Source organism: Agelaius phoeniceus, chromosome 16 (genome assembly GCF_051311805.1).
Source record: "Agelaius phoeniceus isolate bAgePho1 chromosome 16, bAgePho1.hap1, whole genome shotgun sequence".
NCBI lineage: Eukaryota > Metazoa > Chordata > Aves > Passeriformes > Icteridae > Agelaius > Agelaius phoeniceus.
Window position 1 is genome coordinate 816,604 of NC_135280.1, and position 15,754 is coordinate 832,357.

The window sequence follows — 15,754 nt, forward strand, 5'->3', positions numbered from 1 at the left end:
GTGCCCCTCCAGTGAATCCAGCTGTGGACCGGGATCCCTCCACAGCTGGAGCTCAGGGATCCCCCCTTGTACCTCAGCATCCCTGGCACAAGGGTCAGACCCCAGCCCCAGACAGCAAATGATGGGGGCACAAGCATCCCAAAGCACTTCCACAGTGCTGGTGCTTTGATGGCAGAGGTAGAGCTCTCCCAGTGGCCGTGCTCCTGCAGGGCCCATGCCCTGGGGGTTCCCTCCCCTCAGGGAAAGGCAGCAGGCAGCACCAGACTCCTGTGCTGCCCATCTGCACCTCCCATCCCCAGAGGAGGGAGAGCAGCACGGTGCCCTCTGAGGGGGCACAGCTCAGGCTGTGAGTGCAGCTCCCAGCCAAGGGCAGCACCCGTGAGCTCCCTGCAGAGGCACCACTGCCACACTGAACCTGCCAAAAAACTCCTGCCTGCAATGCAAACATCAGCCCCAAACACAGGCAGGGCGGGGAGAGGGGCAGCTCTCCAGGCCAGCAGCCCTGGCCCATCCCTGGGGCTGTGGGGCTCTGCCCAGCCACCACGGGGGTGCTCCATCCCAGCTGGAGCAGGACAGGAGCTGTGGGAGGGAAAAACCTGCTGGAGCAGAGAGACACAGGGAGAGAGCAGAGCTAAAGGCACCCAGCACCCTCCACCAAAGGAGCTCCCACTCCACGTTGTCCCTGAAAGCAGAGTTTTTCCAAGCACCAAAAGGGGCCCTCAAATGGACAGGGCATCTGTAAAGCAGAGGAAAAGCAGAGGTGCAGAAGGCTGTTATGGGCAGAGGGACAGGGAGGCTGCAGGTGAGCACACAGAGCATTCCTGGACTCTGAGCTGGCCTGGGAGAATGGATTAGGGATTAATGTCCCCACACTGACCACAAATACAAACCATGAGAGCAGATCCAGTGGGGATTCAGCTCTCTGTGAAACAGCAGGGCCCAGCTGGGGCACTGCAGCAACAGCTCCATGCAGAGTTTGGGGACACAGAGCAGCACCATGGGCAGGGACACCCACCTGGGGCTCAGGCTGCACCCCTGCACTGCTGGCACCCCTGCACTGCTGGCACAGGGACAGGTGTCACTGCAGGCACAGCTGGACCAGGAGCACTCAGGCATTCCTGTCTTTTTGGACAAACAGTTTCCAATTGCTGCCTCCTGCCCCTTGGTTTGCCCATTCCCCCAGGCTGCACTCCCAGCTCATCTCTCAGCAGAGCCAGGCAGGGCTGAGGAGGAGCAGCCAGGATCCCCCTGCAGAGCCAGGCTCCTTCCACCCTGGAGAGAAGCTCTGGTGAAATCCAGCTCCACTGCCCAGCCAGGCACACTGAGCTCAGCTGGTGTTGAAATTGGGGTTAAAGAAAAGAAAGACCTGAGAAAATGGGAGGAAAAACCCAACAGCCCTAGGATAACAAAACAGAAAGGCTGCAACACCAAGAGCTCCAAGAACTGCACATGTGGAGCTCCCACCTCTGCAAGCCAGAGCTGGGCCCAGGTGACAGGGACTGCTCCTGCCCCAGTGGGGCTGTGGCACATGCCAGGTGCCAGGGAACACACCTTGCAAGGGACAGGGACCTCCAGGACACAGCGAGGGTGGGAGAGGCCCTGGGAGGCTCCCCGGCAGTGGGACAGGGAGGGGACACAGGCGTGGGACAGGGGTGGCCCAGGGGTGGCCCAGAAGTGGGACAGTGAGGGGACACAGGAGTGGGACAGGGGTGGCCCAGGGGTGGCCCAGAAGTGGGACAGTGAGGGGACACAGCAGTGGGACAGGGGGGGCCCAGGGGTGGCCCCACAGTGGCCCAGGGGTGGCCCAGGGGTGGCCCAGGGGTGGCCCAGGCGGGGCCCTGCACACTTACAGCCTTTGGCTTGAAGGGGGGCTGGATCTCCTTGCGCTCCAGCTTGTCCCAGTCGATGTAGCGGAAGAAGGCGTGCTCCTTGATGTCCCGCTCGCCCTCGGGGCCGCAGCCCAGGCGCTTGGCAGGGTGCTTGGTCATCAGCTGGGGACAGGAGGCAGCAAACAGTCACAGCCTGTCCCCTGCCCCCAGAATGTCCCCTCTGGGAGCCCCAGCTGGACGCCCCTCATCAGGGTCCCACCTCCTCCTCTGGGGCGCCAAGGAGAGGAGGAGACCGAGGAAGGAGCTGGAGTGACTCAGGGGCAGGGAAGGCTGACAGTGCTTTATGAGAGCAGACTGTGCAGATGGCAGGTACGTGAGCACTGGCAGGATGGGCACGGCCCCTTCCCGTCTGGGAATGGAACTGGTTTGCCAAGGAACATCCCCGGGGGCTGGCAGGGCTCCCTCAGCACCTGGCTGCAGCAGGGGAGCTGCCCAGCAGTCCCTTTGCTTGGCACAAACTGCTCAGCATCTGCAGAGTTCACTGCAGACCCCACTGCCCCTCTGACATGGACAATCCGCCCTTCCAAACTTCCATCAGCCCTGGGAGCAGAACCCCCTCACCCCCGGAGCAGACACGAGGTGGATTTCTAATGAGAGATTCAATTTGGAGGGAAAATAGCACAAACAGTCCATTAATGCTGTTTATCATCTAAACTTCTCCTCTTCACTGCCCAATAAGGGAAAGGGGCCCCAGGAACTACAGGCAGCTGCACCACATTAATATCCTGGGGCAGGGTCTGAGCCCTGCTCAGAGATCAGATGGAGATTCCAGAGATTCACAAGACGTTGATAAGGATGGAGAACATGAGCTTTGTACTCAGAACAAAAGCACTGCTTTATTAAATCAGGGCAGTCCATCCTGATGCTGCAGCAAGCCTGGCTCTGTGTCCCAGGGCTGGGCTCTGTGAGACCCCCATGGGGGACAGGAGGGGCCAGTGCTCCAGCTGGGCAGCTGAGACACCTCTCACCACTGGGTACAGGTCAGCCCTGCCACCCCAGGGCACAAAACAAACTTGCTCAGGAAAGCCCATCTTTAACTGCAACAGGGCTCTGAAAGCAAGGGAAACCCTGGGAAAAAACCCCAAACCTAAAACCCTGAAAAGGCCAAAACTCCAACAAATACAAGGTGAGAGCAGAGCCACGAACTGCTCTGTGAGCAAACAGCTCCACATCCCTGGCTCCAGCTGGGACAGCATCTGCAGCTGGAGGAGTGATGGAGATGCAGCTTCATGAGGCAGCATCTCCCTGGCAAGCCCTTGCACAAGCAGCCAGGGCCTGGCAGGCTCTGCAGGCTGGGCAGTCCCTGCTCGCTGATTTACAGCACCCACCTATGCCTGGTGCAGCAGCAAACACAGCCAGCCCTGAGCCTGGCCCTGCTCCAGCCCAGGGCTGCTCAGCAGCACCGAGTGTCCCCCAGCCCCTGCCTGACCAGGAACACTCTGGATTTTCCCTTTTCATCCCCAACAACACCAGCAAGAGTATGGGAGCTGGTGACAGCCCCTGTGAGAATGCCCCTCCAGCCACCCAGCGGTTTCTGAATTAAGGATTTGATTTTCCTGCTGACTGTGGCAGGGCAGCACCCCCTCCCCGTGCCCCATCCCAGGTGGGAGCTCCTGCAGCAGCTTTTCCCCACGGGACCAGTGAATGTTCCTCTTTAACAGCAGCTCAGAATCCTGGCAACGCCAGGAAGAGGCTCTGAAATGCCGCAGTGGGAGCGAGAAGCGCAGGATGTGTCATTTGTAGATAGAAACACTATTTTGAGATACAGAACATTCAGATATTTTCAATATTAACTATTATAAGCAAACATTTCTTAAATTCCTACACAAACACTTATTTATAGCAGTGTGGCACTGGGGGGTGAGATGAGGCTCAGTCCCAGGCACACAGAACAACATCAGGACCCCGCCAGCCTTTATCCATCACATCCCAAATTAACTCAGGCTGCAATTAAGTCAGGCCTAGGCCCAGTCCGTGGAGAGCCCAGCTTGTTATGCTGGGCAAGGCAGAGCTGCACTGCACATTAAGAGACAGGATAATGAAAATGCTGCCCTGACCTCATGGAGACACCAGCAGAGCTTCAGGCTGTCCTGAAGGGCAACTGATCACAGCTAAGTGGAAGGATGAAGGTTTTGTCTCTGATCTTGGGAAAACTGTTTGGGAATCACATCCATTTTCCCTGAGCACCAGTTTTCACTTCAGGCAAAGGTTCTCAGAGCTGCCCTGTCCTCACTGGTGGGCACAGGGTGTGAGGGCAGGAGCCCTCCCTTCCCACCCTCCAGCCAGCACCCCAGCTCTCTCCTGCCCCCAGTCCCAGCTGTATTTCTGCTCGGTGTAGGGGCACGGGGAGGATGCAGCTGTTATTTTAACCTGGCTTTAGGACACACACCCACACAGTGGCACAAGCTGTGGCTTTAGCCCTGGTGGGCCCAGGCAGCAGAACCAGCTGAGTCAGAGGCTGGCCATGGTGGGAGCAGTGGGTGGGCTGGGAGCCAGGGGTGCAGGCTGTCCCTCCCCACACCCCCCAGGCCAGCCCTTACCCCTTTGCAGATGGCCACGGCCTCCTTGGACATGGACTTGGGGTAGGCGACGTTGTGCTCCATGATGGACTGGAAGAGCTCATCTTCATCCTCTCCCTCGAAGGGGGCCTGCAGCCAAGCAGACACAGCTTCAGGGGCCTTCCTGGGTCCCAGAGCTCTGGGGCTGCTCTGCCCCTTGGCCTGGAGCCGGCCCCAGGCGTGCACACAGTGACAGTGCTGTGTCCCCTCACTGCAGTCCCCAGACCAGCGTCACCCCCAGCTCAGGGGGTGCCCACCCACGTGCCAGGCGTGGCAATGCCGCAGCACAGGTCCTGTGCTCACAATGCACCCAGCCCAGAGGAATCAACTCCAACTCAGTCACCTGGCCAGCCAGCATCTCATAGAGCAGGACTCCAAACGCCCACCAATCCACTGACTTCCCGTAGGGCTGGTAGGCAATGATCTGCAAACAGCAGCAGCACAAAATTACAGGACAACATCAGTGTAATATCAGTATAACAGCAGCAACAGCAGTGTTACACCCCAGCTCTGACACAGGGCAAAGCCACCCCAAGCTGCAGTGGGTCACAGGGACAGGGTTATTCCCTGGGACACATTTCAGCACTGGAACCCCCTCCTGAGGGACCCCCAGACCCAAACCTTGCTCTCTACAGCACCCTGGGAAATTCAGCTGGGAGCAGTTCACACCTTAAAGGCCTTTAAAAGGAAAGAGCACTTAAAGGAAATCCCCTGTCCTGTGCTGTCCCCCACTGCTGGTTTGGGAAGGTCACAGCCCTGCAGGTGACATGGCCTGGCAGGTGACAGTGACATGGCCCTGCAGGTGACGGTGACACGGCCCTGCAGGTGACACGGCCCTGCAGGTGACACACAGCTTTGATCAGAGGGAATCACACACGGGCCCTGTGCAGGCTGTCCCTGTCACCTGGGCACACAGAGCCCTGCTTGGAACAGAAGAAGGCCCAGAAATGGGTCAGGCAAAAGGCAGGACAGTTGTCCCCTGCAGCCACACTGGCCCGAGCACACGGCAGCTCGGGAAGGAGGAGGCACAGGGCAGCAGAAGGGGCCAGGCTGGAGCATGGCCACAGCCTTATTGCAGCTCCCAAATGCAGTGGGATCCTCCTCTGGGACCCACGGGCAGCAGCCTTTAATGCCTTTCCTGGGTGCCAAAGTGATTTGCATCCCAATTTCCCATTTGCTGTTCTGCTTTTGGAAAAAGACAAATTAGAGCAAGGAGAAGAAAATAAGAGTTAAAGTGAAAACACTTGGGCAAACACAGGGAGAACTGGTCATTTGTCCTGCTTTGAAGGAGCATTAATCACCCACAGTCACTACTCTGCACCAGCAGCACCAGAATTAATCCTGGTGGGATGAGGGATGGAACACATCGGATCCAAGAATGGGAAACCTCACTGGGAGCAGCAAACACAATGTGGGTCAGCACACAAGAGCACTGATGTCCTAGCAAAGAGAATCTCTCTCTGAAACATTTAAAAGAATCAATATTAACCCCATCATTGCAAATTCAGCAGAGTGACATGAGTTTAGAGGGGTACTTTGAAGTGAATGGAACAGACATTTGAGAATAATTACTCATCTGAGATTCACGAGTCTGGCATTAAGCTGTGCCCATACAGCATTTCATGGAAGTGTCATGTGTGACTATCACAGCACCAGTAACCAAATGCAAATTCATTTTGTGGGGATCTAGAGCCATGGATGGGCAGCCTCTCCCCATCAGACACACAGCCCCTCACTGCACACAGTGAGCTGGAGAGATCCAAGGATCCCCACTCCACATGGAAATAGGATCCACTGATAATTCCCTGTTTCTCACTGGTCATGCTGTGCTGAAAGCTTCTGTCACACACAGTGAGGGGCAGAGCTGAGCCCCTGGGTTTGTCATTTCCAGGAGTGAGTGAGGAGCAACCTGCAGTGGGTCTGAGCATACCAAGGACAGAACAGGCAGCAGGATGGACACGGGGAAACCCCGGTGAGGAAACCACACTGCAGGGAGAGCAGCAGGAGGATGTGCTGCTCTTTGAGACACAGCACCACAGGCAGGCAGATCCAGCATCCCTGCTCCCTTAGGGGGATGTGGGGATGCACAGTGCTGGGGCAGGAACTGTGCAGGCTGATGGTGAATTCCTGAATCCCTGCTTCAGCTGCAGAGCTGCACAAAGCCAGGTCACCCCTGGGAGGGAGCACAGGGATGGGGGATTCCTGAATGCCTGTGTCAGCTGCAGAGATGCCCAAAGCCAGGTCACCCCATGGAAGGAACACAGGGATGGGAAATTCCTGAATCCCTATTTCAGCTGCAGAGCTGCCCCAAGCCAGGTCACCCCATGGGAGGAACACAGGGAGCACACTGATGGTGGGTTCCTGAATCCCTGTGTCAGCTGCAGAGCTGCCCAAAGCCAGGTCACCCCACGGGGGATCACAGGGAGCACAGGGATGGGGGATTCCTGAATCCCTGCTTCAATTGCAGAGCTGCACAAAGCCAGGTCACCCCTGGGAGGGAGCACAGGGATGGGGGATTCCTGAATCCCTGCTTCAGCTGCAGAGCTGCACAAAGCCAGGTCACCCCTGGGAGAGAGCACAGGGATGGGGGATTCCTGAATCCCTATTTCAGCTGCAGAGCTGCCCCAAGCCAGGTCACCCCACGGGGGGATCACAGGGATGGGGGATTCCTGAATCCCTATTTCAGCTGCAGAGCTGCCCCAAGCCAGGTCACCCCACGGGGGAGCACAGGGATCAGCTCTGTCCCCACCTCGGGCGCGATGTAGTCCGGGGTGCCACAGAAGGTCTTGGTGGTGACCCCATCCCAGATGTTCTCCTTGCACATGCCAAAGTCGGCGATCTTGATGTGCCCCTCGCTGTCCAGCATCACATTGTCCAGCTTCAGGTCTCTGCAGGGGAGAGCAGACACAGGGCACAGTGTGAGCTCTGCCGCGGCTGAGCCCTGCCCACGGCTCACACCCGAACCCTTTGTAGGAAAATGTCTGGGGAAACGAGTGAACATAAGTCAGAGGCTGTCAGGATGGAGTGTTGATTTTACTTTTAACCCACAGGAATGCGGTGCTGGGCACAGTGCTTTGAAGTGTGTGATGGAAAGCGCTCATCTGGCAGGAGACCCATTTAACTGAGTTTTTTCTTTCACTCCTGTGAAAATCAAAGTGCACTTGGAGCTCTCACGATGGAGAAGCACCTACTCGGCACAAGGCCCTGCCTCACCTGTGCTCTGCCCCCCGAAATACAAGCCAGCTGTTTCCCTGTGCTGCTCAGCCCCAGAGTACCTGTTTGAGGTACCCAGACCCCGGGAGCTCTGCTCCTCTGCACCAGCTGGAGAGGTGGATCCAGCCACAGATCCCTGGATCTCAGCCTCGAGCCACCACTCCAGAGGTGGATGCTGCAGCCTCAAGGACACCTCTGTAGCAAACACTGGGTATTTTGGTGCAGTTTATACATTCTGGCTGGGTTCAAGGCTGTATTTTCTAATTATCCTGTCAGTGCTCAGAACCCTGACGGGCCAAAAGCTGACAGACACGAGCTGGGATTCGGATTCTGAGGAAGGAAGGAAGCAGAGCCACTGGGGACCAACAGACCTAGAATCTCTCCACAGCAGCTGATGGCAAGAAACAGCCCTCACGTCAAGTTTGTTCCACTTCTTTCATCTTTAGCATCTCCTGACTCCAGCAGCACTGTTGGCATCTCCCTTTCCACAGCACTTAATGCTTTCTGACACTCATTAGGATGCTCTGCTCCACCCTGGGCTCCGGGAGCTCTCCCAAGCAGGGAGGAGCAGTGAGCGCTGCTCTCAGAGCTCGACCAGCAGCCTGTGAGGCTGGTCCTGCACATGGCAGCTACCCCTGGGTGCTGGAAGCACATTGGGGATGGCAAAGAAGCCTCGGCGGTGAAGCAGAAGTGACAGGGTGGCACTGCAGAGCTCAGAAGAAGCCACTGGCACACGCTGGCTCCAGTGGCAATGTATGAGAGCAGTGCCCTGCAGCCAAACTCGGGGCCTGGAGCTTTTGTGTTGTGTGGAGAGCAGCACATGGAACTGGGGCAGGAGAGAGCCAGGGCTGCCTTCCCATGAGCTGGGGTACAGCAGGAACCTCCCCCAGAGCAGGGGCACCCACAGCTCCCTTTTGGGACACACCACGTGTCCATGGCTGGACTCAGTGACCCCACGGGTCTTTTCCAACCCTAAGGATGCTGCTGTTCCACCTGTGGGCAGCTGGCAGCCCCCATCCCTGGCACGGGCTGGGGCAGACCCTGGAGCTCCTCTCTGCCCAGGCTCCGGCTCTGGGTGGAGCCTGGGGAAGGAGGGAGGGAGGGAGGAGCTCACGTACCGATAAATGATGCCTTTGCTCTGCAGGAAGAACAGCCCGATGGCGATTTCTGCTGCGTAGAACCTGAAAGAGGAGGTTTAAAACCGATAATTACAGGCGAGGAATGAAACCTTCCCAGTGCGGTGGCAGCGAAGAAAGGAAAGGCATCAGGCAGGTGAGAGCAAAGGAAAGGCAGGGAAATTCCAGAGGAGCATCACAGGGAGGTGATCCAAGCCAGCCTGAGCTGGCAGTGGTGCTGCTGGGGGCTGTCACTTCTGGTGGCACAAACGAAGCAAGAGCTGGACCCAAGGCTGTCCTCACGACAGGCTGGGAGCACAGGTGGAGTCCTGAAAGCCACCCCTGCTCCCAGAGCCAGCAGGTACTGCCACACTGCCCTGGGGCTCTCAGGCACCATTCAGCCCACCAGGCTGTGCTCAGCGTCTGGGGCTCCCAGGAACACATCCTGCTCTGCCCAGCTCCCCAGGAACAGGAGCCAAGAGCCCCCAGTGAACACCTGCCTTGGGCACCCTGGCAGAGGAGCCAAGCCCTGCCCTGAGGAAGGACCAGGCAGAGCAGAGGCCTGGTGTCCCCCAAGAAGCCTCCACACCCCCTGCCTTGGGCCTTTCTGTATACCTACATTTATTTATTGCACTCAATTACTTACAATACAATGCACCCCAAGGGTGAGGTGGAGGCAGCAGCACCAGACAAAGAGTTCTGCTGCATCTCCCCATCCCTGGCTCCTGCCAGGAGCTGCACTGCAAAGCCCTGGGCTCTGTTGGTGGCACAGGTACAGCCCACACCTACCCCAGGTGCCAAAGCACTGCACTCACACAGCGTGGGGCTCCTTGAACCTCCCGACCTGCTGGATCTGGTACATCAGGTCCCCACCATTCACGTATTCCATCACAAAGTACAAGCGATCCTGGAGGAAAACAGGGAGCAGTTAGCAGCAGGGTGATCAGAGCAGGGAATCTGATCAGAAAGGGGATCTGCAGTCTGTCATGCCAGGGAAGCACAGGCACCATCCCTGTGCTCCCCACGGGCTGCTGGCCCTGCAGAGCCCACAGGCACTGACCCCTTGGCAAGGCTCAGTGCTGGAGCCCTGCCCCAGTGCAGACAGATCCCCTGGAGAAGGCAAGGGGAGCCATCCCTGAACCAGAGGTTTTTCACTTCCAGGAATACATTTGCTTTTCTGACAGGAGCCATTTCCAGAGTGCTGTCCTGCAGTCCCTGCTGGCATTTCCCCAGGCACCCCCTGGCTCCAGGCAGGGCATGCACGGAGACATGAGCAGCTTCCAAGGGGACCAAGCTCCATCCAGGGCCAGCAGGAGTGGGCCAGGCCCAGGAGGGGGCTGTGACACCCCCAGCCCTCTGCCAGGACGGCAGTGCTGGGGGTGCAGGGTCTGCAGGGCAGGCAGGAGGGGCCTGATCCCCTGTCCTCTCCCCTCCCAGCCTGCTCTGAGGGCTCCCTCTGGCCGTGCCCATGGGGTTATGGGGCTCCAGAGGGAGGACACAGAGCTGCTCCAGGGCTGGAGCCAGCCTGGGAGAGCTGGGGGTGCTCACCTGGACAAGAGGAGGCTCCAGGGGACCTCAGAGCCCCTTGCAGGGCATAAAGGGGCTCCAGGAGAGCTGGAGAGGGGCTGGGGACAAGGGCCTGCAGTGCCATGGGCCCTCCATGCACGAGCCCAGTGCCAGCCCCAGGCTGCCCCATGCCACCCAGAGAGGGAAGGAGGGAAGGACACAGGGGCTGGAGCACTGCAGGAGCTGCAGGTTGGCAGCATTACATAATCAAAAATTCCCCTTTGCTCATTTCCTCCCTAAATGAGCCTTGCCCTGCTTTGCAGACAGGAAGGACAGGGAGCCCATGGGAGATGCAGCTGGAGCACTGCCATAACCAGGGCTGAGGAGAAACTGGGGGGCAGCACCATGGGGCATTTCCCAGGCTGGCAGTGCCCACCCAGAGGAATGGGGAGCAGCACCATGGGGCACTCCCCAGGCTGGCAGTGCCCACCCAGAGGAATGGGGAGCAGCACCCACAGGGCATTCCCCAGGCTGGCAATGCCCACCCAGAGGAATGGGGTGCAGCACCATGGGGCACTCCCCAGGCTGGCAGTGCCCACCCAGAGGAATGGGGTGCAGCACCATGGGGCACTCCCCAGGCTGGCAGTGCCCACCCAGAGGAATGGGGAGCAGCACCATGGGGCACTCCCCAGGCTGGCAGTGCCCACCCAGAGGAATGGGGAGCAGCACCATGGGGCACTCCCCAGGCTGGCAGTGCCCACCCAGAGGGTCTTGGCTCAGCAGTGCTGCCCCAGCACAGCCCCCAGCAGTGGGGCAACCCCAGGGGATGGAGCACAGCAGCACTGGGGCTGTGTAGAACACGTGGCACTGAGGGCACAGAGCAGGGAATTCAGCTTTCCAGCTGCCTTTGGGAGCACCCCTGAGCGCAGGGCAGCCCTGGCCAGCCCACGTGTGGCAATGTCACCTTGAGCAGGCAGCACGGCAGAGGGAGCAGCGCCGGGCTGGGCTGCAGCTGCCTCCTAAATATATCGATCTGCTTCAAGGAGGAAGAATATTAAAAACACTGGCTCTTGAGGCAGGCAGCTGAGCTCTAAAAGCAGGAGCTGAGCCCTCCTCTGGGTGGGGAAGGGAGCAGCATGCCCAGCAGAGCCGTGTTGTGACTCAGGCAGGCAGAGGGCACGGCTGCCCACGGGCTGCAGGGGGAATGGGCACCGGGCTGGCCCTGCCACCAAGGACAGCTCTGGCCAGGACTGGAGCATCCACACCCGCTGGGCAGCACACAGACACAGATGGAAACGCGCTGCAGAGCCTGGCACGGAGCTGGTGACGCTCCCCTGTCCCTGGGCAGCCAGGCTGGCACTGCCAGGGCTCCTTCCAGTGCCCTTCTAATGGACTGCTCCATCTCCTGCCTGGCTGCACGCTGGGAACAAGGGGCAGAGCCAGGACCACAGCCATGCTCGCCCCATCCACCCCTTCCCAGACATTAGGCTGAAATTCCTCCCTGGGAGGGTGGGCAGGCCCTGGCACAGGTGCCCAGAGCAGCTGCAGCCCTGGCAGCGTCCCAGGCCAGGCTGGATGAGGCTCAGAGCCTCACCCTGGGACAGTGGCAGGTGTCCCTGCCCACGGATGGTGCTCAAGGTCCCTTCCAAGCCAAACCATTGCAGGACTGTGTGATTTATCATCTCGGTGTGGCTGCGGCTGCTGTGCGTGCCCCAGGGGTCACAGCAAGGGCCCAGCTCACCTGGGGACACCCAGGGACCCCCTCACGCCCTCCCCGAGCCCAGGCTCTGACCTGGGCCCTTTCAGGTCCCCCAGCACAGGCACCTCTCACCCCCAGCCCCAGGCAGGAGCTCTCTCCTTGCTCATGGTCCCTTGTTCTTTAGGAGGCAGATTTAGGGCTTTTCTCTCTCCTGGAGCCACTGAACCAACAGCCCTGGTGGAGAATTGTGCTCTGGCCTGTGCTCCCAGAAATCAAAGTGCTTTGTGCCAGCCTTTGATAATACACCCTGCTATACATTTTGATTACATTACAAATACGATTACTATTAAGCTACTATAGGTCTGCCAGGAATAATCCCGTGCTGACTCACTTCAGATGCCAGGAGATGCTGTGTGAAATAGCTGCTCCTGCCACAGTCTGATTGCTGCGCTGCAAAGCCGGGCTGCAGGCTTTAAATACACCCAGCGTGTTGGGGAAATGAAATTTCTGGGACAATATTAAAATGTAATCCTCCTGGAAAGCATTGTCATCGTTCTAAAGGGCTCTGCTGATTCCCTCTGCTGGCTCCCACTGACATGCACCTGGACATTCTCATTCACTGCTCGAGGGCCGGGCAGGGATTGCGTTAAGGGTCCCCTGTCCCCCTGTCCTCTCCTGACTCACACAAACCCAATCACAACCCATGGAAAAGTGGATTTCCTGCAGCTTGGATTAGGCTTCTCCCTCTGCTCAGGGCTTTGATCAGAGGAAGGAGTCCTGGGGAAAAATGCAGCACTTTGCTACTGAGCCATAAGGGATGCTGTGGGCTGGGGACCTGAGGGGCTGGGAGATCACCCCTGATGTCACCAGCACTCCCTGCTGCACACAGCTCAGGGCCCAGCTGTTGTGCATGACGCTTTCATGTCACACACACACATTTTGGTCCTGGAGGCACTTTTGCCAGTGAACTGGAGAAGGTGTGAGGCTGCCAGGGCAGAGAACACACAATTGCTTTGGCAAGTGCAGTGACGTACAGAGAACATAAAATCCTGGAATGGTTTGGGGTGGAAGGGACCTTAAATCCCATCCAGTGCCACCCCTGCCATGGGCAGGGACACCTCCCACTGTCCCAGGCTGCTCCAGGCTGTCCAGCCTGGCCTTGGGCACCATTCCAATCCATTTCCCAAAGTGTCAGGCTCCCCGTGCTCAGGGTGCCAGCCCACCCTGCCCTGGGTGTGCCCAGCCCACCCTGCCCTGGGTGTGCCCAGCCCTTACCATGGTCTGGAAGCAGGAGTGGAGCTGGGTGAGGAAGGGAGGCTTCCCCGAGAGCGCCAGCACACGCTTCTCCACCATGGTGCACTCCACGTCATCGTCCTGGATCACCACGTCCTTCTTCAGGATCTTCACAGCATAGAGCTCATCCGTGCCCTTCCTCTCTGCCAGCATCACCTGCACAGGGCACAGACACGGTGGCACCAGGGCAGCTCCAGCTGAAGCAGCCCCAGCTGCTGGCTCGTCACCCTGGGGCTGCCCTCGCGGCCCTGAGGAGCTGCCAAACCACCCACAGCTGCCAGGGCTGCTCCCAGAAGCACTCAGGGATCTAAGGAGTAGCAATCCCCTCCCTCACCCCCTCACTGCCTCCAGGAGCCCAGCCCAAGGGGTTTGCTGGTACCTGAGCCCAGCTCTCCTCAGGGGTTTGGTACCCTCAGAGTGACACCAGCACTGGGGACGGGGTCAAGAGGCTGAGCACAGAGCCCATCACATTCCAGGGTGGTAAATATTTGAGGTGGAAAAGAGTTAGTCTCTAGTGAACAGTAATAAAACCCCCCATGGTTTTCTCTGCCTCAGTCCCCCCTCCACAGCAGTGAGCAGACCCCATCAGGAGCTGGTTCATCACCCAGCCAAGGCCCCTCTCAGCCAGCAGAATCCACCCAAGCTCCCAGTTCCACCCAGCCCCACCCACGTGCAGGTTTATTCACTGCAGTGAATGGGATTCACTGCTTCTGCTGGTGCCAATGCCATCAGCCCAGCCAGGGTGCCCTGCCTGACCCAGCACAGGCTCCACCAGCCTCAGCTGCTCCTTGGGCTGCCAGCAAATAAACCCTCTCTGAAACCTGCTTTGGTTCCTGTTTTCCCTCCCTCCCTCACTCTCTCATGGCCTCAGACTGGAGTGCTGGGTGGAAATTAATTGCTCTTCATTTGAAGGAGCTGGCAGAGATCCTGCAGTGGATCAGGAACAGCAGCTTGGGGCTTTGGGGAATAAATTATGTGAAGTCAACATCGATAGGGTGGAACTGAAATGTGCTTCAGGCTGGGCCAGACGGGCAGAGGACACATGAGCAGCTCTCAGGGTGACTTTAGAGACACCAGGGCCAGCAGAATTAACAGAATTAACCCTCTCATGTGCCAGCCCTCTGCTGCTCCACAGGCTGCCCGGGCAAGGGGCAGCCCCATCCCACCCTGAGGGATTTCACAGGTATCTACATGTGGCACTTGGGGACAGGGGTGGCAGCGCTGGGGTTGGACTCAGAGGTGTCAGAGGGCTTTTCCAAGCTCAGTGGCTCTGTGATTCCATTCTGGACACAGCCTGGGATCGGGGATGATCAGGCAGGGGACACAGCCTGAGGAGTGAGGCCTTTGGTGCCACCCACTTGTTTGGGTGCAGGGAACAGGGCACAGGGCACAGGGCACAGGGCACAGCCCTTTGTGAGCAGCTCTGGTGCATTCCCAGCTCCCCTAGGGGAGCCTGGCTGTCCTTGACACGGCTGAGCTTGTCAGGATCAGCTGGGACTGGCACTGGGGCTCCTCAGTGCCAGGTGCTCTGGAGAAGGCTCTGCCATTGCCATTGCCATTGGTGGGGCAGGGCTGCAGCCAGCTCATCCCACAGCAGGGCTGAGACATGGGTGTGTCAGGGACTTTGGGATGGGATTTATTCACCTGCTCATCCTTGAAGAGCCCTGGGTACCCAGAGCAGCTCCTTGTGATGTGAGATGGAACCCAGCAAGGCTCAGGCCCTGGGACCAGCTGGGGCTGCCCCTGGACCCCTGGCAGTGCCCCAGGCCAGGCTGGGCAGGCCTTGGAGCAGCCTGGGGCAGTGGGAGGTGTCCCTGCCATGGCAGGGTGGCACTGGGTGATCTCCAAGGTCTCTTCCAGCCCAGGCAGTGCCTGTTCCTGTGCCAGGGCAGCAGACACAGCTGCCTCACACAGCGCCTGCACCTCTGGCGTCCCCTGTGGTTCTGCTCAAATGGAACTGGTTTGGTTCATTGCCTCCATTTATCACCATTTTACACCAGCTGAGCTTTACAAGGCGCCACACACAGGTGCTAAAACCAGAGCTAATTTTTAGGTGACAAAAGCAGAACTGCTTTGGTTGCTCAAAAATGGTGGCAAAGAAGTAGTAACCACTCCAGGAATGTATTTTGAGGGAAAATTAAAATTAAATCCCCTCCAGGGATGGGCACTCCAAACCTCCCTGGGCAGCCCTTTCAAGTGCCTGACCGCCCTTTCCAGGAAGAAATTGCTGCTGGTGTCTGAAGGTGCTCAAACACCACAGATCCAAACAGCCCAGTGCCCCTGGCACAGCCCAGAGCCCAGCACAGGGACAGGGATGGGTGACAGGGGTAGCAGGCACCAGCCTCGCCCATGTCCTGCCCTCCTGCCAGGTTCCAAACCCAGAGCAGAGCCTGAAGGTCACCCCAGCCCAGAGAACTCTCCCTGCACTGGAGCCCAAAGGCTCCACCCTGCTCAGCAAACAACACAAACCCCAAAAAGCCT

General features: G+C 58.6%; 1 protein-coding gene across 4 annotated transcripts in view; it reads right to left on the reverse strand.

Moving 5' to 3' along the window:
* The window catches only part of PRKCB (protein kinase C beta), a 96,739-nt gene that overhangs the window by 15,951 nt on the left and 65,034 nt on the right, over nt 1–15,754 (reverse strand). For all 4 annotated transcript variants that reach the window (XM_077186665.1, XM_077186666.1, XM_054643481.2 and 1 more), the window contains exons 10-16: nt 13,256–13,429; nt 9,591–9,682; nt 8,779–8,841; nt 7,197–7,335; nt 4,791–4,871; nt 4,430–4,537; nt 1,851–1,991 (exon numbers count right to left, since the gene is read on the reverse strand). In XM_077186665.1, the coding sequence (XP_077042780.1) occupies nt 1,851–1,991; nt 4,430–4,537; nt 4,791–4,871; nt 7,197–7,335; nt 8,779–8,841; nt 9,591–9,682; nt 13,256–13,429 (798 nt within the window). The remainder of the gene's footprint in view (nt 1–1,850; nt 1,992–4,429; nt 4,538–4,790; nt 4,872–7,196; nt 7,336–8,778; nt 8,842–9,590; nt 9,683–13,255; nt 13,430–15,754) is intronic.